The sequence below is a fragment of the Euprymna scolopes genome, chromosome 1 (genome assembly GCF_053919585.1).
Source record: "Euprymna scolopes isolate OS-2025 chromosome 1, ASM5391958v1, whole genome shotgun sequence".
NCBI lineage: Eukaryota > Metazoa > Mollusca > Cephalopoda > Sepiida > Sepiolidae > Euprymna > Euprymna scolopes.
The window spans coordinates 11,119,525-11,135,688 of NC_136482.1; the positions used below are offsets into that span (position 1 = coordinate 11,119,525).

The 16,164-nt window shown below is 35.7% G+C and overlaps 1 protein-coding gene across 1 annotated transcript in view; it reads left to right on the forward strand.

Moving 5' to 3' along the window:
- The window catches only part of LOC145278789 (short transient receptor potential channel 7-like), a 570,160-nt gene that overhangs the window by 336,816 nt on the left and 217,180 nt on the right, over positions 1-16,164 (forward strand). Inside the window, exon 4 of the mRNA XM_080130690.1 lies at positions 10,278-10,769. Within this exon, the coding sequence (XP_079986816.1) occupies positions 10,278-10,769 (492 nt within the window). The remainder of the gene's footprint in view (positions 1-10,277; positions 10,770-16,164) is intronic.

The following is a 16,164-nucleotide window of genomic DNA, read 5'->3' on the forward strand; positions in this document are numbered from 1 at the left end:
ACGTTGGGTTTTATTATCCAGTAAAAAGATTTTAATATTTTCGAATTACGAAACAATCAATGTCGTATACTTTAAATTGATTTGAATGCTTTCAAAAACCTGTTCTGTCTTTTCTTGAAGCAAATGCACTATTATTAAAAGAAAGGAAGCAATATATTCTTGGCAGTATTTTCATCATTCTTTTTTAAAAAATCAATTGCCGGACTAAAACAGGATGCCGTTTAAATGGATCTGTCCATGTATCCAAGTAAAAGACTGAAAGAGCCAATATTTGCTTCCGAGTAGAAAATGCTTGCTATCTGACAACAACGGTATGTGTTGTCTTCTTTAATTGGCCCCAGTAAGAAAGGTGAATACAGTTGACTTAATAACAAGTATACTAAAGAAGAGGATAAACGCTACTTAACGCCGGCTCAATTGTATATATAATATTACGTACGACTGTCGGGATACAATCGTTACCTGGCTACTTATAACAGTCGCCGTTTTTATTACCGATTGAGACAACACGGTGTCTTTTTATTATCTGGTGTTTTTCATGTTGAGATTAAAAAGCAAGGTGATAGGAAAAATACGAACATTTATCTAAATCTAGATGCCAACATGGACAACAGCGAAGAGGTCAGTTTTTGTTTCTCATTTTTTATAAGGATAACGTGTGTCATTTAGATTATTTTTTATAAGGATGATGTGTGTCATTTAGATTATTTTTTATAAGGATAATGTGTGTCATTTAGATTATTTTTTATAAGGATAATGTGTGTCATTTAGATTATTTTTTATAAGGATAATGTGTGTCATTTAGATTATTTTTTATAAGGATAATGTGTGTCATTTAGATTATTTTGATAAGGATAATGTGTGTCATTTAGATTATTTTTATAAGGATAATGTGTGTCATTTAGATTATTTTTATAAGGATAATGTGTGTCATTTAGATTATTTTGATAAGGATAATGTGTTTCATTTAGATTATTTTTATAAGGATAATGTGTGTCATTTAGATTATTTTTTATAAGGATAATGTGTGTCATTCAGATTATTTGGCCTATTGTTTTCATCTGGTCTGTTATTCTTACAACGTTCTGTCGATGTAACATCTGACAATATTTAGGTGTATTCTGACGAACTCGGAACGTACATCTGCCGAAACGTGGTGTAGATAACACTTAATATAAAAACAGAAGCCGAATTGTCAGTTCTTGTTTATTACAAATAAACTACTCTACTTTTTAAAAGACTTCAGTTCAGTTTAGGTTACACGTGAGCCGCAATTCGTTTCTCCCGACATTATCGTTTGCTGTTTTAATTCTTTTCAGTTTACATGATCTTTAAATGATTATATAAGAGAACAAGATGATACTCATCTACACAACCGTATTAACAATAATACACATTAGGTTTAAATATTAATTTTTTTTTCGTTTGTGAATAAAATTCATTTTTAATCCCACTTCAACATAGTATAAAAGACAAGAATGTGCTCCAAACGAAGTAAGTAGAAACAAAATTGTTGGGACACAAAAGATATCAATTCCAAATTACTGACTGATAGAGTGAGAGATTCACTGTTTATTCGCATTTATTAATTATCCATTTATTTATTAATGACTATTATCCTCATCTGCTTGTTGTTGTTTCACGATGTTTCGGCCAATGATTCCTCTGCCATTCTTCAGGTGGTTAACCGCGATAGGATAGAAACTCTGAATCTCCTGACTGCATCCTCAGCAATTACTGCCTTCCATAGTTGTTGTCGTCTCATCACGTTTTAGCCAACTAAGCCTCTGACCGGCTTTGCGTAGGAGTGGAACCGTTATCTTCAGACAATGCTCATCTGGAACCATTGAGTTTCAACATCTCTATCCACTGCACCAAGGTTGGATTTTTTGGTTTTATAAATCCACGTTTATTTGTTATCTGGTCTTCCATTGTCGGGTCCGTACCGAATATTATTAAATTAATTGGATTTCTTATTTAGCTGAGTAATTTGTATTATTCATCCATTCATTTATTGCGGACTATTATCATCATCTTATAGTTGAGGTTTCACGACGTTTCGGACAACTATTCTTTCGGCCTTCGTCATGCTGGATGGATAAACAATACAGATTATTTATCTCAATAAGAATTCCAATTAATTAAATACTCGGATTTAATCAAAGTATTTCAATTTTCAATTGCTGAAATGACTCACGCTTACTCTCACTTTCAATAATATGACGTCACATCCGTTTTCATCAATTCCCACTGTCGAAAAAAATAACCTTGACCCCAGCAAGTTCACCTCGACTGAACTGTGCTTTCCTATTTTTATCTAATTCATATACTGGTAGTTGTGCTTGCCATATATTTAACGGATTAAAAATATGGAAGTGTTGAACATTCGCTGACCCTCATTCAATACCGGGCAACGTCGGATTCCCTGGTAGTATATATATTGAAAGTAAATAACATTTTCTTTGCTCTAAGTAGTTTTCCACTTTCGATGATCTAATTATGTTTGTTTTTCATTCTTAACAAATGAACTCGCCAGCCTCCTTGTGACCGCTTAGGTGTGAAGCTTCCTGTTACCATGATCAACAATTACCATTCATGAATAAATTCATTTTATTGTTAGCTTTTTAAATTTTATTAATGTTGTGTCTATAAACAGTGAATGATCTTAAAGAAAAACGCAATCGTGAACAAAATTGAAATGAATTTCTAATTGAATTACATGTTCAGCTTAAGAATTCTGAAGCTAAATATTCACGCGGATTTCTGGCCTCTAGAAATGCGAGTGGAATTCTCCGGCGTAAAATTGACGAAGGATTCAATTCACGTTGAATGAAATGTCGCGTAAAATCAGTATTCAGAAATAATATTCGGCAGGAAACGTGTATTTCTCTATGCTAGAAATAGAAAACTATTTATACATTTTATATAATTGCAAAAGTGCATATTAATCGCATATGGAGGGATTGCCACGAGAATTACCAACTATTATTTGCAATAAATATGAAGCGCTGCTTAAAAATGTACAGATAACACACATACATACATATATATTATATATATATAATATATATATATATGTTATATACATGCTATATGTATTATATATATTATATATATATATTATTATTATAAATATATTATTATTATATATATATATATATATATACTATTATCTATATATATAAAAGGCAAAATGTGTGTGTGCATGTTCACTTTTTGTGTATGTCTGCAAAAGGCTTTTTCCGAGGCCTGCTCGGTCGGCTTGCTCATTCTTAAAACTTTAACGTTAACTTTTCATGTTTTTTTCATATTTTATTTTCCAACTTCGCCTCAGGGCTTTGGGTTCGATCATAACTACATACTAAAACTTTTTTCTCCCCCCCCCATCCGTGTTTCTTTTTATTTAAGAGCACACACACCTCGAAACACACCTCGAAACACCCGGGCAACGCCGGATTCTCCCGCTAGTTATATATAAATATTATTATATGTATTATATATATATATATGTTATTACATTTTCACCCCAAACAACGCACGTTGCCACTGTGATTGTAGGAAGCTACTATCAGGGACATAAGCTACATGGGTACTATGTAGGGAGTTGGGCAGCAAGATGTCGGTTCACGTTACACTTAAATTTCTGCATGTCAGTGCGGTTGGAGAAGCAAAAGCCCGGAAGGTAATTCCAAAGTTTAGCGGTTCTGGGGGAAGAAACTACTGAAGTAGAAGGCTGTTTTACATCTAGGGATCTCTACTGTGAAGAGGTAGGATTTAGCTGCTTGTTTGTCGGGGTATTTACGTTGGGGGGAGTACAAGTGCTTGCAGTTCGTCAGAGCTAGCACCGTTAAAGTACTTGTCGAACAAGCAGAGGGATGCAAAATTTCGTCGATGGGACAGAGGTTTAGAGGACGGTTCAGGACCTCTCAGATTGGCGACTCTCTTTTGAACCTTGTCTAGGAGCGAGAGAGATGCACCGGCCCAAATATGACAACAATACTCCATACATGGGGAATGGTGACCTTATAGAGGTATAGGATACTTTCAGGCGTTAGTAGCTTTCTAGCACGGTAGAGAGAACCTACCTTCTTCGCAGCGGTCCTGTTAATACTCTCAATGTAATTGTTCCAACTCATGTTTCATGTAAACGTTAGGCCGAGGAGTTTTAAAGATGTACTCTCAGATAAAGAGTCATTTGCCATTGCTATTGGTGGTAGGGAAGGTTTCTTGTAATTATTGAAGGAAACAAGTTTACTCTTGGCAGCATTGAATGTGACCATCCATTTTTGTCCCCATTCCACTACAGATCGGAGTTCATCCCCTAGTGTCACTGTGATTTCTTTAGATATGGGCTCGTTTGTTTCCTGTCAAGTCTGTTATAGAACGTGGTGTCAACAGACAATTTTGTCAGGGAGGTCATTTATGAACACTAGGAATAATAGAGGTCCAAGGATAGACCCTTGAGACACTCCCGCATTTATATCATATTGTTTGGTGTACGACCATCGAGGACAACCTGAATTTTTCTCTTATCTAAGAAGGATTTAATCATGTTAAGTATTCTTCCAGTGATACCGTATGATCTGTTTTTCTTGAAATTGCCTTCATGCCATGCCCTGCCAAAAGCCTTAGATATATCTAGAGCTACAGCTATACCCTCCACCGCTTTGTTCAGTGAATGGTATATACGTTCTGAGATTACAGTTAAAATGTATGCTGTGGTACGCGCTTGCCTAACTCTATATTGTTGGTCGGTTAGAAGTTTAGCATCTGTAAGGTGATGGACTAGAGCTTGGTTAATTATGGTCTCAAATATTTTGGCGTAAAAGTGGGAGGAGGCTGATGGGGTGATAATTTACTGGGTTTGTTCTTTCGCCAGAATTCTTGAAAACTGGTATCACAGAAGCAGTTTTCCAGCAGGCAGGAAAACATGATTCATTAGCAGGGGTGATTTTCAGAACGTCTAGTGTGGCGTCTGTCCGCAAAGGAAAGTCAGGGAGTGGGTGATTAGCATATATAACTATCTCACGGACAATTTTGTCAGGGAGGTCATTTATATGAAGTTGGAGGCAAACCGACTGGCAAGCATGGTAGCCTTCTCAGTTGCTGAGCAGACAACCTCATTATTGTTGGATAGTAGGGGAATTGTTGATTCCCCATTATTTACGACACTGTTGTAAATTTTCCAGGAGTCACGGTTTCCTAATTTCTGTGCTTCGATGCGTTTTTTGGTTTTTCAGTAAAATCCTGTCGCTATTTCTTTCTTACATTTACTTCTAGGTTGTATATACTTCTGTCTGTTTGAACTTGACTTATGTTGGTTAAATCTGCGGTATGCATGCTGCCTTTGCGCTATGGCAGCTGCACAAGTAGAAGTAAACCATTGAGGAGAGCGGGGCTTGCTATAAAATTTCCGCGTGGGAACATGTGCTTCAATTGCTGTTTTGAACTATTCAGTGGTCTCAGTTGCGCACTGTTCAGCAGGAAGTGAAAAGATATTTCGCCATGGGGCGTCTCTGATGGCTTCATAGTCAGCCTTTTTATAATATCTCGTTGTTTTGCGCAATGGTTCATCAATTTTGGCTCTAGAGTTTAGGGAGATTTCAACCATTATCACTACATGATCGGCGTTCACAAGTGGGCTGTTACATAATCATCGGGAACTGTGGTAAGAAACAGATGTAGAAGTGATGCGTGTTGTTCTTGCTGGTCTGGGAAACCGGCTGGACACGTAACCATCTGTGATAGGGAATGAGATATAGAGAACTTATGTGTTGTAGTACCAGCTGCGTCTGTGTAAGTAGAAAATCCAAGCAATTTGCTGTGGTGGACATTGAAGTTACCAAATACATGCACTTGTGCGCTAGTGTCGAGGGAAAGTGCCGTATCTATGCTGTCAGAGACTGTTTATTAGGATACAGTCCTGGGTCGAGGGAGAGCGGTAGAGAAAATAAAATATATATATTATATATATATATTATATATATTATATATATATATATTATATATATAATATTATTATATATATCATTATAGATATATTATATATATACATTATATAGTATATATATTATTATATATAGATTATTATATATACATTATATATAAATATATTATATATATTATATATATTTATAATATATATTGTATATATATATATGTATATATCTATATATCTCTATCTATCTCTCTCTATCTCTCTCTCTCTCTCTCTATATATATATATATATATATATATATATATATATATATATGCAACATATCTGATGGGTGCCAATTTAGGAATAACAATTGTATGTACTGTGTCGGGATGTAAAGGCTTCCAGGTTTGTATCTAGGAGACATATAACCTCAGAATTCCTTAATATATGCATCTAGGGAAATGTTCGGTAGAGCTTAGACTTGTTTTCTAAATGGAATCAACCTATCAGACGGCAGTTTTCATGCATCATGAATTGGATGGAAACGTACCTATAAGACATAAGCAAAATACATTTTTATCCTGTCCAAGTGTGATTTCATTTTTGCTGATTACATCTCGCTACGTCACGTCGTCGTATTATGTTATTCCCTGTTAAAGAAAGTACACCTCTTCCGTTTTCTTCTTTGTCTGGTTTCCACGCGCCAGTAACACAGAGGACATACCTTCTGTTATGTGATATAACATTGTCTATAGAATAACAACTACACTCCTCCCAAACCCTATGATCACATATAAAACAATTTGGAGGTGATGTTTAGCGGTGTGTTCTTCTTCGGAATGGTTATGTTACTAGGTCTCCATGTGAAGTGTCATCAGAAGAGACATCACCTGCATTTATACTGGGTGCCTGTTTACCTAGTCTCTCTTCAATTCTCAGAAATCTTTCACATGCTTTCTTTGATGACACGTCAGAACAGTTCTGTTCCGTTATAGGTCGCAGATTTTTTATATGACGTAGCTTTCCGTCGACAGATATGTTTTGGTCACTGGTAATTCCAGCCACACGTTACACTCCAGATTTTGTAGTACATCGTCTATGCGAAGCGTTTACCCACACTCAGTCACCCGTTTTGAAGACATCCTGATGATGTTGATTGTGTGTCGACGCTGATGTTCCATTGATCCTTTCAGTTGTGTGTTGTACCGATACACCATATTGGCAGGTGTTGTTGCAGAGGACACGTCATCCTTTGTTGGTGTAACGTTATACCAGTATACTCGTATAATCTGGTATAGTACACCGTTTTCCATCGACGATCCTTTTTTACAATACTTTGACATCGCTTTATGAAGCCATTACAAAAGGAAGCGTGTGAAATTGAAGGCAGTCTTTCAACCCATCTAAGAAGGCTTTAAATTAGCTGCAAAGAATGGTAGTGTCATTTCCTGTCAGAATCGCTGTCGGTGGGCTTCGCTCATAAAAGAACGTCTTTAGCTGATTGATTACACTTGTCGCATTTTGCGAGAAAGTCTCAACTGAGTCAATCAATATCAAAGATGGACCCCGTTACTATGGGTATTACCCACTGCTACTCGGTGCCATGTTTGTTTAACTTTCAAATCATCCTCTGACCAGTGCATGGATGATTGACACTCCTCACATTATTTGACAAAAGTTTTTATAACGGCCATGGAAACCCCGGAGTCCGTCTGTTTCGAAAAGTAGAGTATCCGCCTTCCACCAGAATGAGTGCTTTATCGGTGAACAATCTTGATCTGCTCAAACCCGACTGAGCTCACGAACGCATGCTTCTCAGACTCAGTGTTTCTCTTGATCGCATCAATCCATATTTGAGGCACTCTCGTGAATCGAATTGCTCTGTTTTGGCTAAATTTGGCCAAAGATACATCCATCGACAGTGCATATTCCTTCAACAATTTTTTTTATTGTGTCAAGCCACTGTCGGATTAACATCTCACTTATAACTTGCTTCGTAGCTGGCTCAGCCAGTAAAGCTATCTGAAATCCATTTATGGACACATGCAAAATCAGTGGGCAAATGCAAGATGGTTGTCTTTCAGAGTTGTTCCAAGTCTATTTCTTTTATAATAGTATCGATTTCCGTGAGTTTAATATGTTGGAAGGCCTTTTTCTGGACGCAACCAGCATGCATCCTCTACTACAGTTCTGTCGTATACCAATGATACGCCGGTGGCGAGACAGCTTGCGTCGACCCATATGCTAATTCTTGGCCGTGAATGCAGCATTTGTCCGCGCCACGTCTTTTTGTACAGTTTAGTGAGAACCTCCTGTATCATAATGCTGAGAGAGGCGTTGTCAACTTTTTCATCCCACTCACGTCAGATGCGATCTGCTTGATTTACACCAGGGTAAAACGAAGCCAAAACATCTTGCCAAACAATTTGAAACATAAGAACAATATATTCTATATAGCATATATAATTATTTGCATCGTGGATGGCGTAACATGTAGTTCAATCCCTATGCACGTAAAGCAATACCTTCGTCTCTTAATTGGTACAGTTTTATAAGGCCACAGTAATCGGTGCACATGAACTTGGGAAGTTCTTATTGATGTATTCAATTCTTCTCGCCGCTATTCTTCTAATTTATTGGTGGATATGTCAGCTCGAACTGTAAACGGAACCACGCCCCTATTAAACAGCAGATAGTCGAGAACCGACCTTATGTTTTGTTTGTTCTGCTAAATGATTACCATTAGTGAGATCAGGCTCTTCAAGGGCGCTTATTCGTTTTCTGAGGAAGGAACTAACTATCCATGTTCAATCCAGACTTGCAGCTCTTTATTACATTCTGCACGATCTCTTGCAGAGATGTTATACTCAGGGACTGGCGGTTGATAATTGGGAATCTTTCATGACACTGTTCAGGATTTGTTGCGTTTATCGAACTTGTACGAAAGTCAAGTTGTTCCAGCTGTATTGTCGCACCGAAAAACGGGAGCCGCCTTAAAAAAGTACTGTGTCGATATGTACGCTGCCGAATTTCATGATGACGTCTATCCACAGAAAGATGTTTAATTCCAATGCCTTGATATTTACTAGCAATGTGTTAGTAATCAGGGTGTTCCTGTTGGTTACTGTAAGTAATTCAACACCTTGTGACATGTCATATGCTGTCAACGTAATCGTCTTTATTCTTTTAATGGAATGTGCTATGAACTTTAAACGCGTTCCACCTAAACATATACTCGAAATTAACCTGGCAAGCAGCAAAATCCCAACGCCTTTTCACTATTGAGGTCTCTAGATGCTGAAAAGCCTTTTGTTCTAACAATTTCTTCTCTCGAATGGGTAAACTCTTGAACCAAACATCTTTCTTTCTTCCCTTATTGTACTAATCTGCGAAAGTTTCAGTATAATGTGAACATATTTTTCGCGACGCAACTCCCCACAATCTGCTGGCAGGCCTGTCTCAAATAGTAGCACCTTACATTTCAAATGGCAGTATGCCCTGGGGTGAATAAGAGCAAACAATAATCTGTCTTCAATTTTATTTTGACATTTCTTACTCATCTCAATAAGTTGTGATGGGTCTCTTTAGTAGTGGCAGCAATGACAGTTGCGGTGTGTTATTTAATTTATGTCCATTTTTTACAACGATAATCAGAGTTGTTGTAAAGAAAACAATATACAAATACTTTTCTGTCGCTTTTATTTGCATATTTATCACATCGATAGCAGGTTGTTTTAGCATTACTGTCTTCATCGGACAATGAGTGAAAAAGTCTATAAATAAAATCATCAATTCGATCAGACATCGAACACACAAAAAACGTGAATCTATTTCACGTTATTGAACACACAAAAAACGTGAATCTATCTCACGTTATTTCCACATCGACCTCCTATCATGACGTTTCTTTCTTTACACGTTAGCCTATATTTTTTAAATTATGGAACGTTTTTCTTTGTATTAAGTTGTTTACAAAATCTATTTTTTACCTATGTTGTACCAAAACAGTCAATATCAAATATTAGAAAATTAATGCACATAATTAATTAATAAGAAAAATAGAGCATCCACCTTGCTACAGTATAAATTTCTGAAAAGACAAATATTTATTTGAACTGAGAAATGTTCAAAATTTAACTCCGTGTGTGTAAATGGCCACAGAGATATCTTCACGGATTATGAAACCAGCGATGACAAGTTCGAATGCTATTTGATCTGTTCTGATAATTTACACACTTATAAAATCAGGAAAAGTATTAAACCATTGTTTCTCTCCAGCTATAGGTAAAAAATAACTTGTATTCGATTAATTACACTAACCGATGTTCTCATTTAATTTTGTTTGGTATTTTTCAGGTGGTGGAGTTATTGCTTGACCGCTGTAACACAGCCACAATCCACGAAGCTCTGCTGCAGGCGATCAGTGCTGGCCACGAGAACATCGCAGAGACGATTCTGAAACACCCAAAGTATAAAGATGTTAAACGCGAGAACAAACGATTCGGAGAAACAGACTACTTTTATAATCAAACGAGTGAGGACTCGCCTTTCTCCTCCGATATCACACCACTTATATTGGCCGCCGAGCGCAACCAGTTCGAGATTGTACAGCTGCTGTTGTTACGGGGAGATACTATCCAGAAACCGCACCATTATTATTGCGCTTGTCAGGAATGTAGCAATAAATTGCAATTCGACCAGTTACGTCTGGCGAAGACAAGATTAAACGCTTACAAAGGACTAGCGAGTGGGGCGTACATATCGCTGTCAAGTAAAGATCCAATACTCACAGCTTTTGAACTCGCCCAGGAGTTAAGAGATGTTGCCAGGGTTGAAAAGTATTTTAAGGTAGGATTTTTAAGGATATTATTATCTTCCAGAAACATTAGAGTTGATATGCATACGCACAAACATATATATATATATATATATATATATATATATATATATATATATATATATATATATATATATGATTGCAATGTCTTCTCAGACGAGTGCCACTTCCTCAGACAGTTAAAATCCATGAGCACCAAAATGACATCCATCGCCACAGGACCATTTTAATAGACAAATGCCTGAGGGAGTATCTATACACAGATGATGTTACAGAGTTTTAGCTTGTTACGACAGCTAAGTCTCTCTCTCGGTTCAAAATGTTGAGATCCAGCAACAAACAAGAGCAAGATAGCCAGCAACAAGTTAAACTGAAGACCAGCTTAATTCGGGTACTGGTCTCCCGCTTTATGTTTATTTTTAATCAGAAATGTGTTTCTTCTAGAAAGGTTGCCTTCATCATGGCGTACAGGAGCCCTCTCCACCCCAACACGCACATACCTACATACACACAAACACACACGGTGCTAGTTGGCCGTTGACTCCGTAAAAAGGTTCATTCGCCCTTTGAAAGGTCTAGTTTTTAATACTTCAGTGAGATTAGCCACCCTCCTCACCAAACAAGTCTGGTGGGGGGACCAGTTTAGTCGCTGGTGACCCGACCATGAGGCAGATAGTACTGGGTTACATGGTACCAGTAGCATATATATATATATATATATATATATATATATATATATATATATATATACATGGTATGACCTGAAATGAAACTTTTTCTGTTTGTGTGAGGGTTCGTTTCTTATAGACTACGAAATGGCTGAACAGATTTTGTTTAAAATTTACAGAAATTTAGAGTAAGTCTGCAAGTGATCTTAGTTAAGTTTAAAATAGGAGAAGCAAGAGTTACGGAGCTACCGAGAACAAATCCAAAATGCGTTTTCTACTCTCCGTTTTAAAAAACTAAGTATTGTACTTAATATAATTTCAAATTGTCTTTTTAAGGGCTGTTCCTAAAAAAGACGATAGGTTCCCCTCCCAGTAAGAGAGAAACGGATGCTTACCGGAATTTTGTTTTATAATAATATATAAATATAATAATAAATAAATATTAGATGTATAAATATATGGAAATCATTTAACTGAAATTCACCATGACACTCAGCTTTCTTCGTTCTAAAAAAAACAAGAAAGGTCCCCAGCAGTTGTAAATGTCAATTTATCTCTTTCTTACACTTGTTGTCTTCTAAGTGACGAGATTTAGATTGACTGCGTCTGATAGAACATGGCTTCCAACGTTTGTTACTCGTGGCTAAAATTGAATAAGTATACACGTGGCTAAAATTGAATACATTAGCTAACAGTTATTATACTTAATAACAAGGATAATAGATTAACTATAATGATCTTAGCCAACAAAATACCGTTTAAGATTTCGATAGTCGCAAGCAAGTATAGGTTCTTTTAGCACAACAATACAATGTTGAAAAGTTAACAGAGCATTAATATTCTTAAAAAGAAAGAGAAATACCGGCGACTAACTATTACAACATTCTAGGGATTATTGGATTGCAAAGCAAGTGTGTTTAATCTTAAAATGCATATACAACCCGCGTGAAACCTTATATATATATATACATACATACACACACACACACACACACACACACACACACACACACACACACATATATATATATATATATATATATATATATATATATATATATATATATATAAAGGTTTCAAGTGGGTTATATATGCATTTTTAGATTTAACTCACTTGCTTTGAAATCCAATCCAATAATCCCTAGAATGTTGTAATAGTTAGTCGCCGGTATTTCTCATATATATATATATATATATATATATATATATATATATATATATATATATATATATATATATATATATATATATTCTGTAAGTTCTGACGAGGCTGCTGGATCGTAAACATGGTCCAGCATCCGAAACATATGTAAGTGAACAGATAAAACGGTAATAAAAAAACATATATATATACATATATATATATATATATATATGTATACATACATATATATATATATATATGTATATATATTTGTTGATAAAGAAATTGAATGCCAACTTTGTTAACAAAAATGTCCTATTCGTGGGCTGTGAAACTTTTTAAAAAAAATTCTACACGCTGATCGATCCCAAATTATACAAAGTGTAATCGATTAACTGTTATACACTTATATGCAAACATGGAGGCTGAAAAAATTGTACCAACAAAATATACCTATTTTTAAAATGCATCTTGTGTGTCTATTCGTTTTAAGATAGTATATTTAAGAAACGTATTCATAGATGTAGAACTGCACTCTCGATCAAAGTGAGAACTTGTTGTAATTTATTCATATGTAATTACTATTCAAGTAGATAAATTACATATAAACATACATGCAATATTGAACCTCAAATCTATATAAATGTGAAAATGTGTGTGAGGACAATTCACAACCTATTTACTCAACCAGTTTTTTATCTACAGATTTGAAATTTAGTATATACGGTATTCAGACATTTTGAAAACTTTTTAATCAGTTTTCATCCGGGAAAAAGGAGTTGCAAAGGGATTAAAATTAGAAAATACGTACGTAGAAGTCACCTTATTTTTATCTGCTTGCTAAATGTTTCACGAATGCGCATGCGTGAATGGTTAACATTACATATTCCGTATGTTAAGAATAAGTAAGTTAAAAAAACACTTATTAAAGAACATGTCAAGGTTGCCTAATGGTTATCGTACTTGATTTACTATTTTTAGGTTTTGGTTTCGATCTTAACTTTTATATTTTTTTTACTTACAAGAAGTGAATTGTTTAGAAAGACATAATCCTCACATGCACATATCTCGATTTCTTGCTGTCCCTTTTTACTTCATGTTTTTAAAAGAATGGAATGTCACGTTTAATACCGGGCAACGACGGATGCATCTGCTAGTAATAATACAAATTGAAAAAATAAAATATTGCTTGCACACACTTTATAGACACACACTTAAGCATAATTGATATCACAGCCTTACAATACTCTCTTTCCAAGTTTTCCGAAAGTCACCCATGTTTTATAAAAGCTTAGATGTATCTTAGTCCCCAAGGAGCCATCTACTGACACTGTACTGCCCAAATAAACAAACCTGACAAGCAATGCCGTCTAATTACGCGAACAAAAATATAATGCTTGTGTGTGTACGGTTTCTAAGGTGTAGAAGTAGAAATCGCTTTGGTCTTTGTAAGGCTGATTGCAAACCCAAATCTTATCTTGATGACGTGCTGTCTCAATGGTTCGTTAACATTGGAAGAAATTTTAATCACGTTTCAAATTCCTTTTATCACAAACATTTAATCTAACAACGAATCCAGTCACGTGTGAGCAACACTGTAAACCTGCAACCGGATATTTTCAGTCAATTATGCAAATTACTAAAACTGTACATATGCATTAAGAATGGGATAATTTTAACAGATTCTGCTTCAGATGTCCGTAGATAAACGATGGAAAAATTAGAAAATAATTGATTATAAACATATGCTTCTTTTCTAACTGCCAAGAAATCGGAAAATTAGGACAAAATACAATGGGTTGCTTATATTATGAACTCCAAAGTAATGGAAAAATTTAAATAATAATTAGATTAGACGCAATCCTGGAAGACAGGACTTATTATTTGTGACGTATAAGTGAAATTTATATAACTTTCTGCCCTTACCGTTGTTTGTATGTCTGTCTCTCTCTAATTAGACATCGACTGAATGTATGCAGCAACTTTGTAACTTTGAAGAGGCTTATTGCCACCCAAATTCCAGTGAATATTGGTTGCTAATGAGAAATCAATGGTAAGCGGATGATTCATACTGCAAAGTTGTTTATAAAGGTTATCGAAAAAGGTAGACAGTACTGGAGATTTGAGGAGACATGTTGTCTCCACCGGTTATTATCAGCGAATATCTGATGATGATCTGCGCTAACCTTTTTTTTTGTACAGATACAATAATAATAATAATAATAATAATAATAATAATAATAATAATAGCTGCAAAAATACAACGCCTACCGATAATGAAAACGGCTGAAATATTAAGGAACCTCCTTGAATGCGGAGAATAACACAATGCAATATATCGAAGAAGCGTTACAGGGAATGAAGAACACCGAAGCTGCAGAACTACATGTTCTACAACCCCATCATGCATCCCCTCTATTGTTTCACCACCGTTAACCCAATAGAAAAGTAATACCAAAGAACCGAGAAGGGTCAAGGAGGATGGAAAGACCGAGAAGAGAGCATTGGCCAGACCTCTGCTGGACAAGTGCGAAGAGAACTGGGATCTTGAGAAGTAAATACATTTGTGAATTTTATTTTTAAACAAGTTATAAGTTTCTCCGTTTCTGCTGAGCGGGTGTCTATTTGTGGGTATAGGAAGATCCCAGAGACGAAACACCTCCATGCTGTCAGAACCGAACAGGTTCTCACTATCTTTTAGCACATACAATCTTAGTTTTTTTTTGTTTTCCCCCGTAAAGTGACGTTTGTAATTAATTCATTTTCAAGATGAATTTTTGTACCATTAAAGGCCGTCGCCGTTCTATTACTTTTTAACATAGTCGGCTTTCGTAATATTTTCCACGTTTTGAGATTTATTATTGAAAGATCCGATCCACTGTCTAATTGGAATTTAATAGCCTTGCCAAAAATGTTAACCGTTACATATTTGCGTAGATTTTCATCTAGGACGTCCTTAGTTCTGGTTTGACGTACACGGCTTCTATTCTGAGTTTTCCTACAGTGCGAACTCTTATGACCGATCTTATTGCATAAATAGCATCTTTTTGATAAAAATGGGCAATCTCTTGCCCAATGTATTCCATCACATCTGAAACAAGCGTTCGGTGCTTTAGTTTTTCTGGGTTTCAGTGGTTAGTGTCTGTGTGCCATTTCGACGGGCTTTTTTCTTAGTTACCTTTTTTATATTGCCGATGCCTGCTTCGATATTTCTTACATTTTTTTTCTATAATTTCTACTTTTTGACAATCCTCAGTCAATTTTTGAAGTGTTAAGTTCGGTTCATTTTCTAATTGTGTAAAGACTATGCACCTGATTTCCGCACCTTTTCCCGATGTTAACCCTGCGCAAATACAAGACATTTTAAATTGTCTGCTGTTAGTTCAGGCAACTTTAAGTCATCACAGTGTTTGTTCACTACAGCTGCGTAGGTGGCAAAATCGTCATTATCGTCTTTTACCACATTCAAACATCTCCAACCCTTATAGAAAAGAGACGTTTTCGGCGAGAAAAGTTCTGTTAACAAATTTACCGTCTCATTGAATGATAAATCTGCTGTTTTCCGAGGCAAGATATAATCCACGAATTTATCAT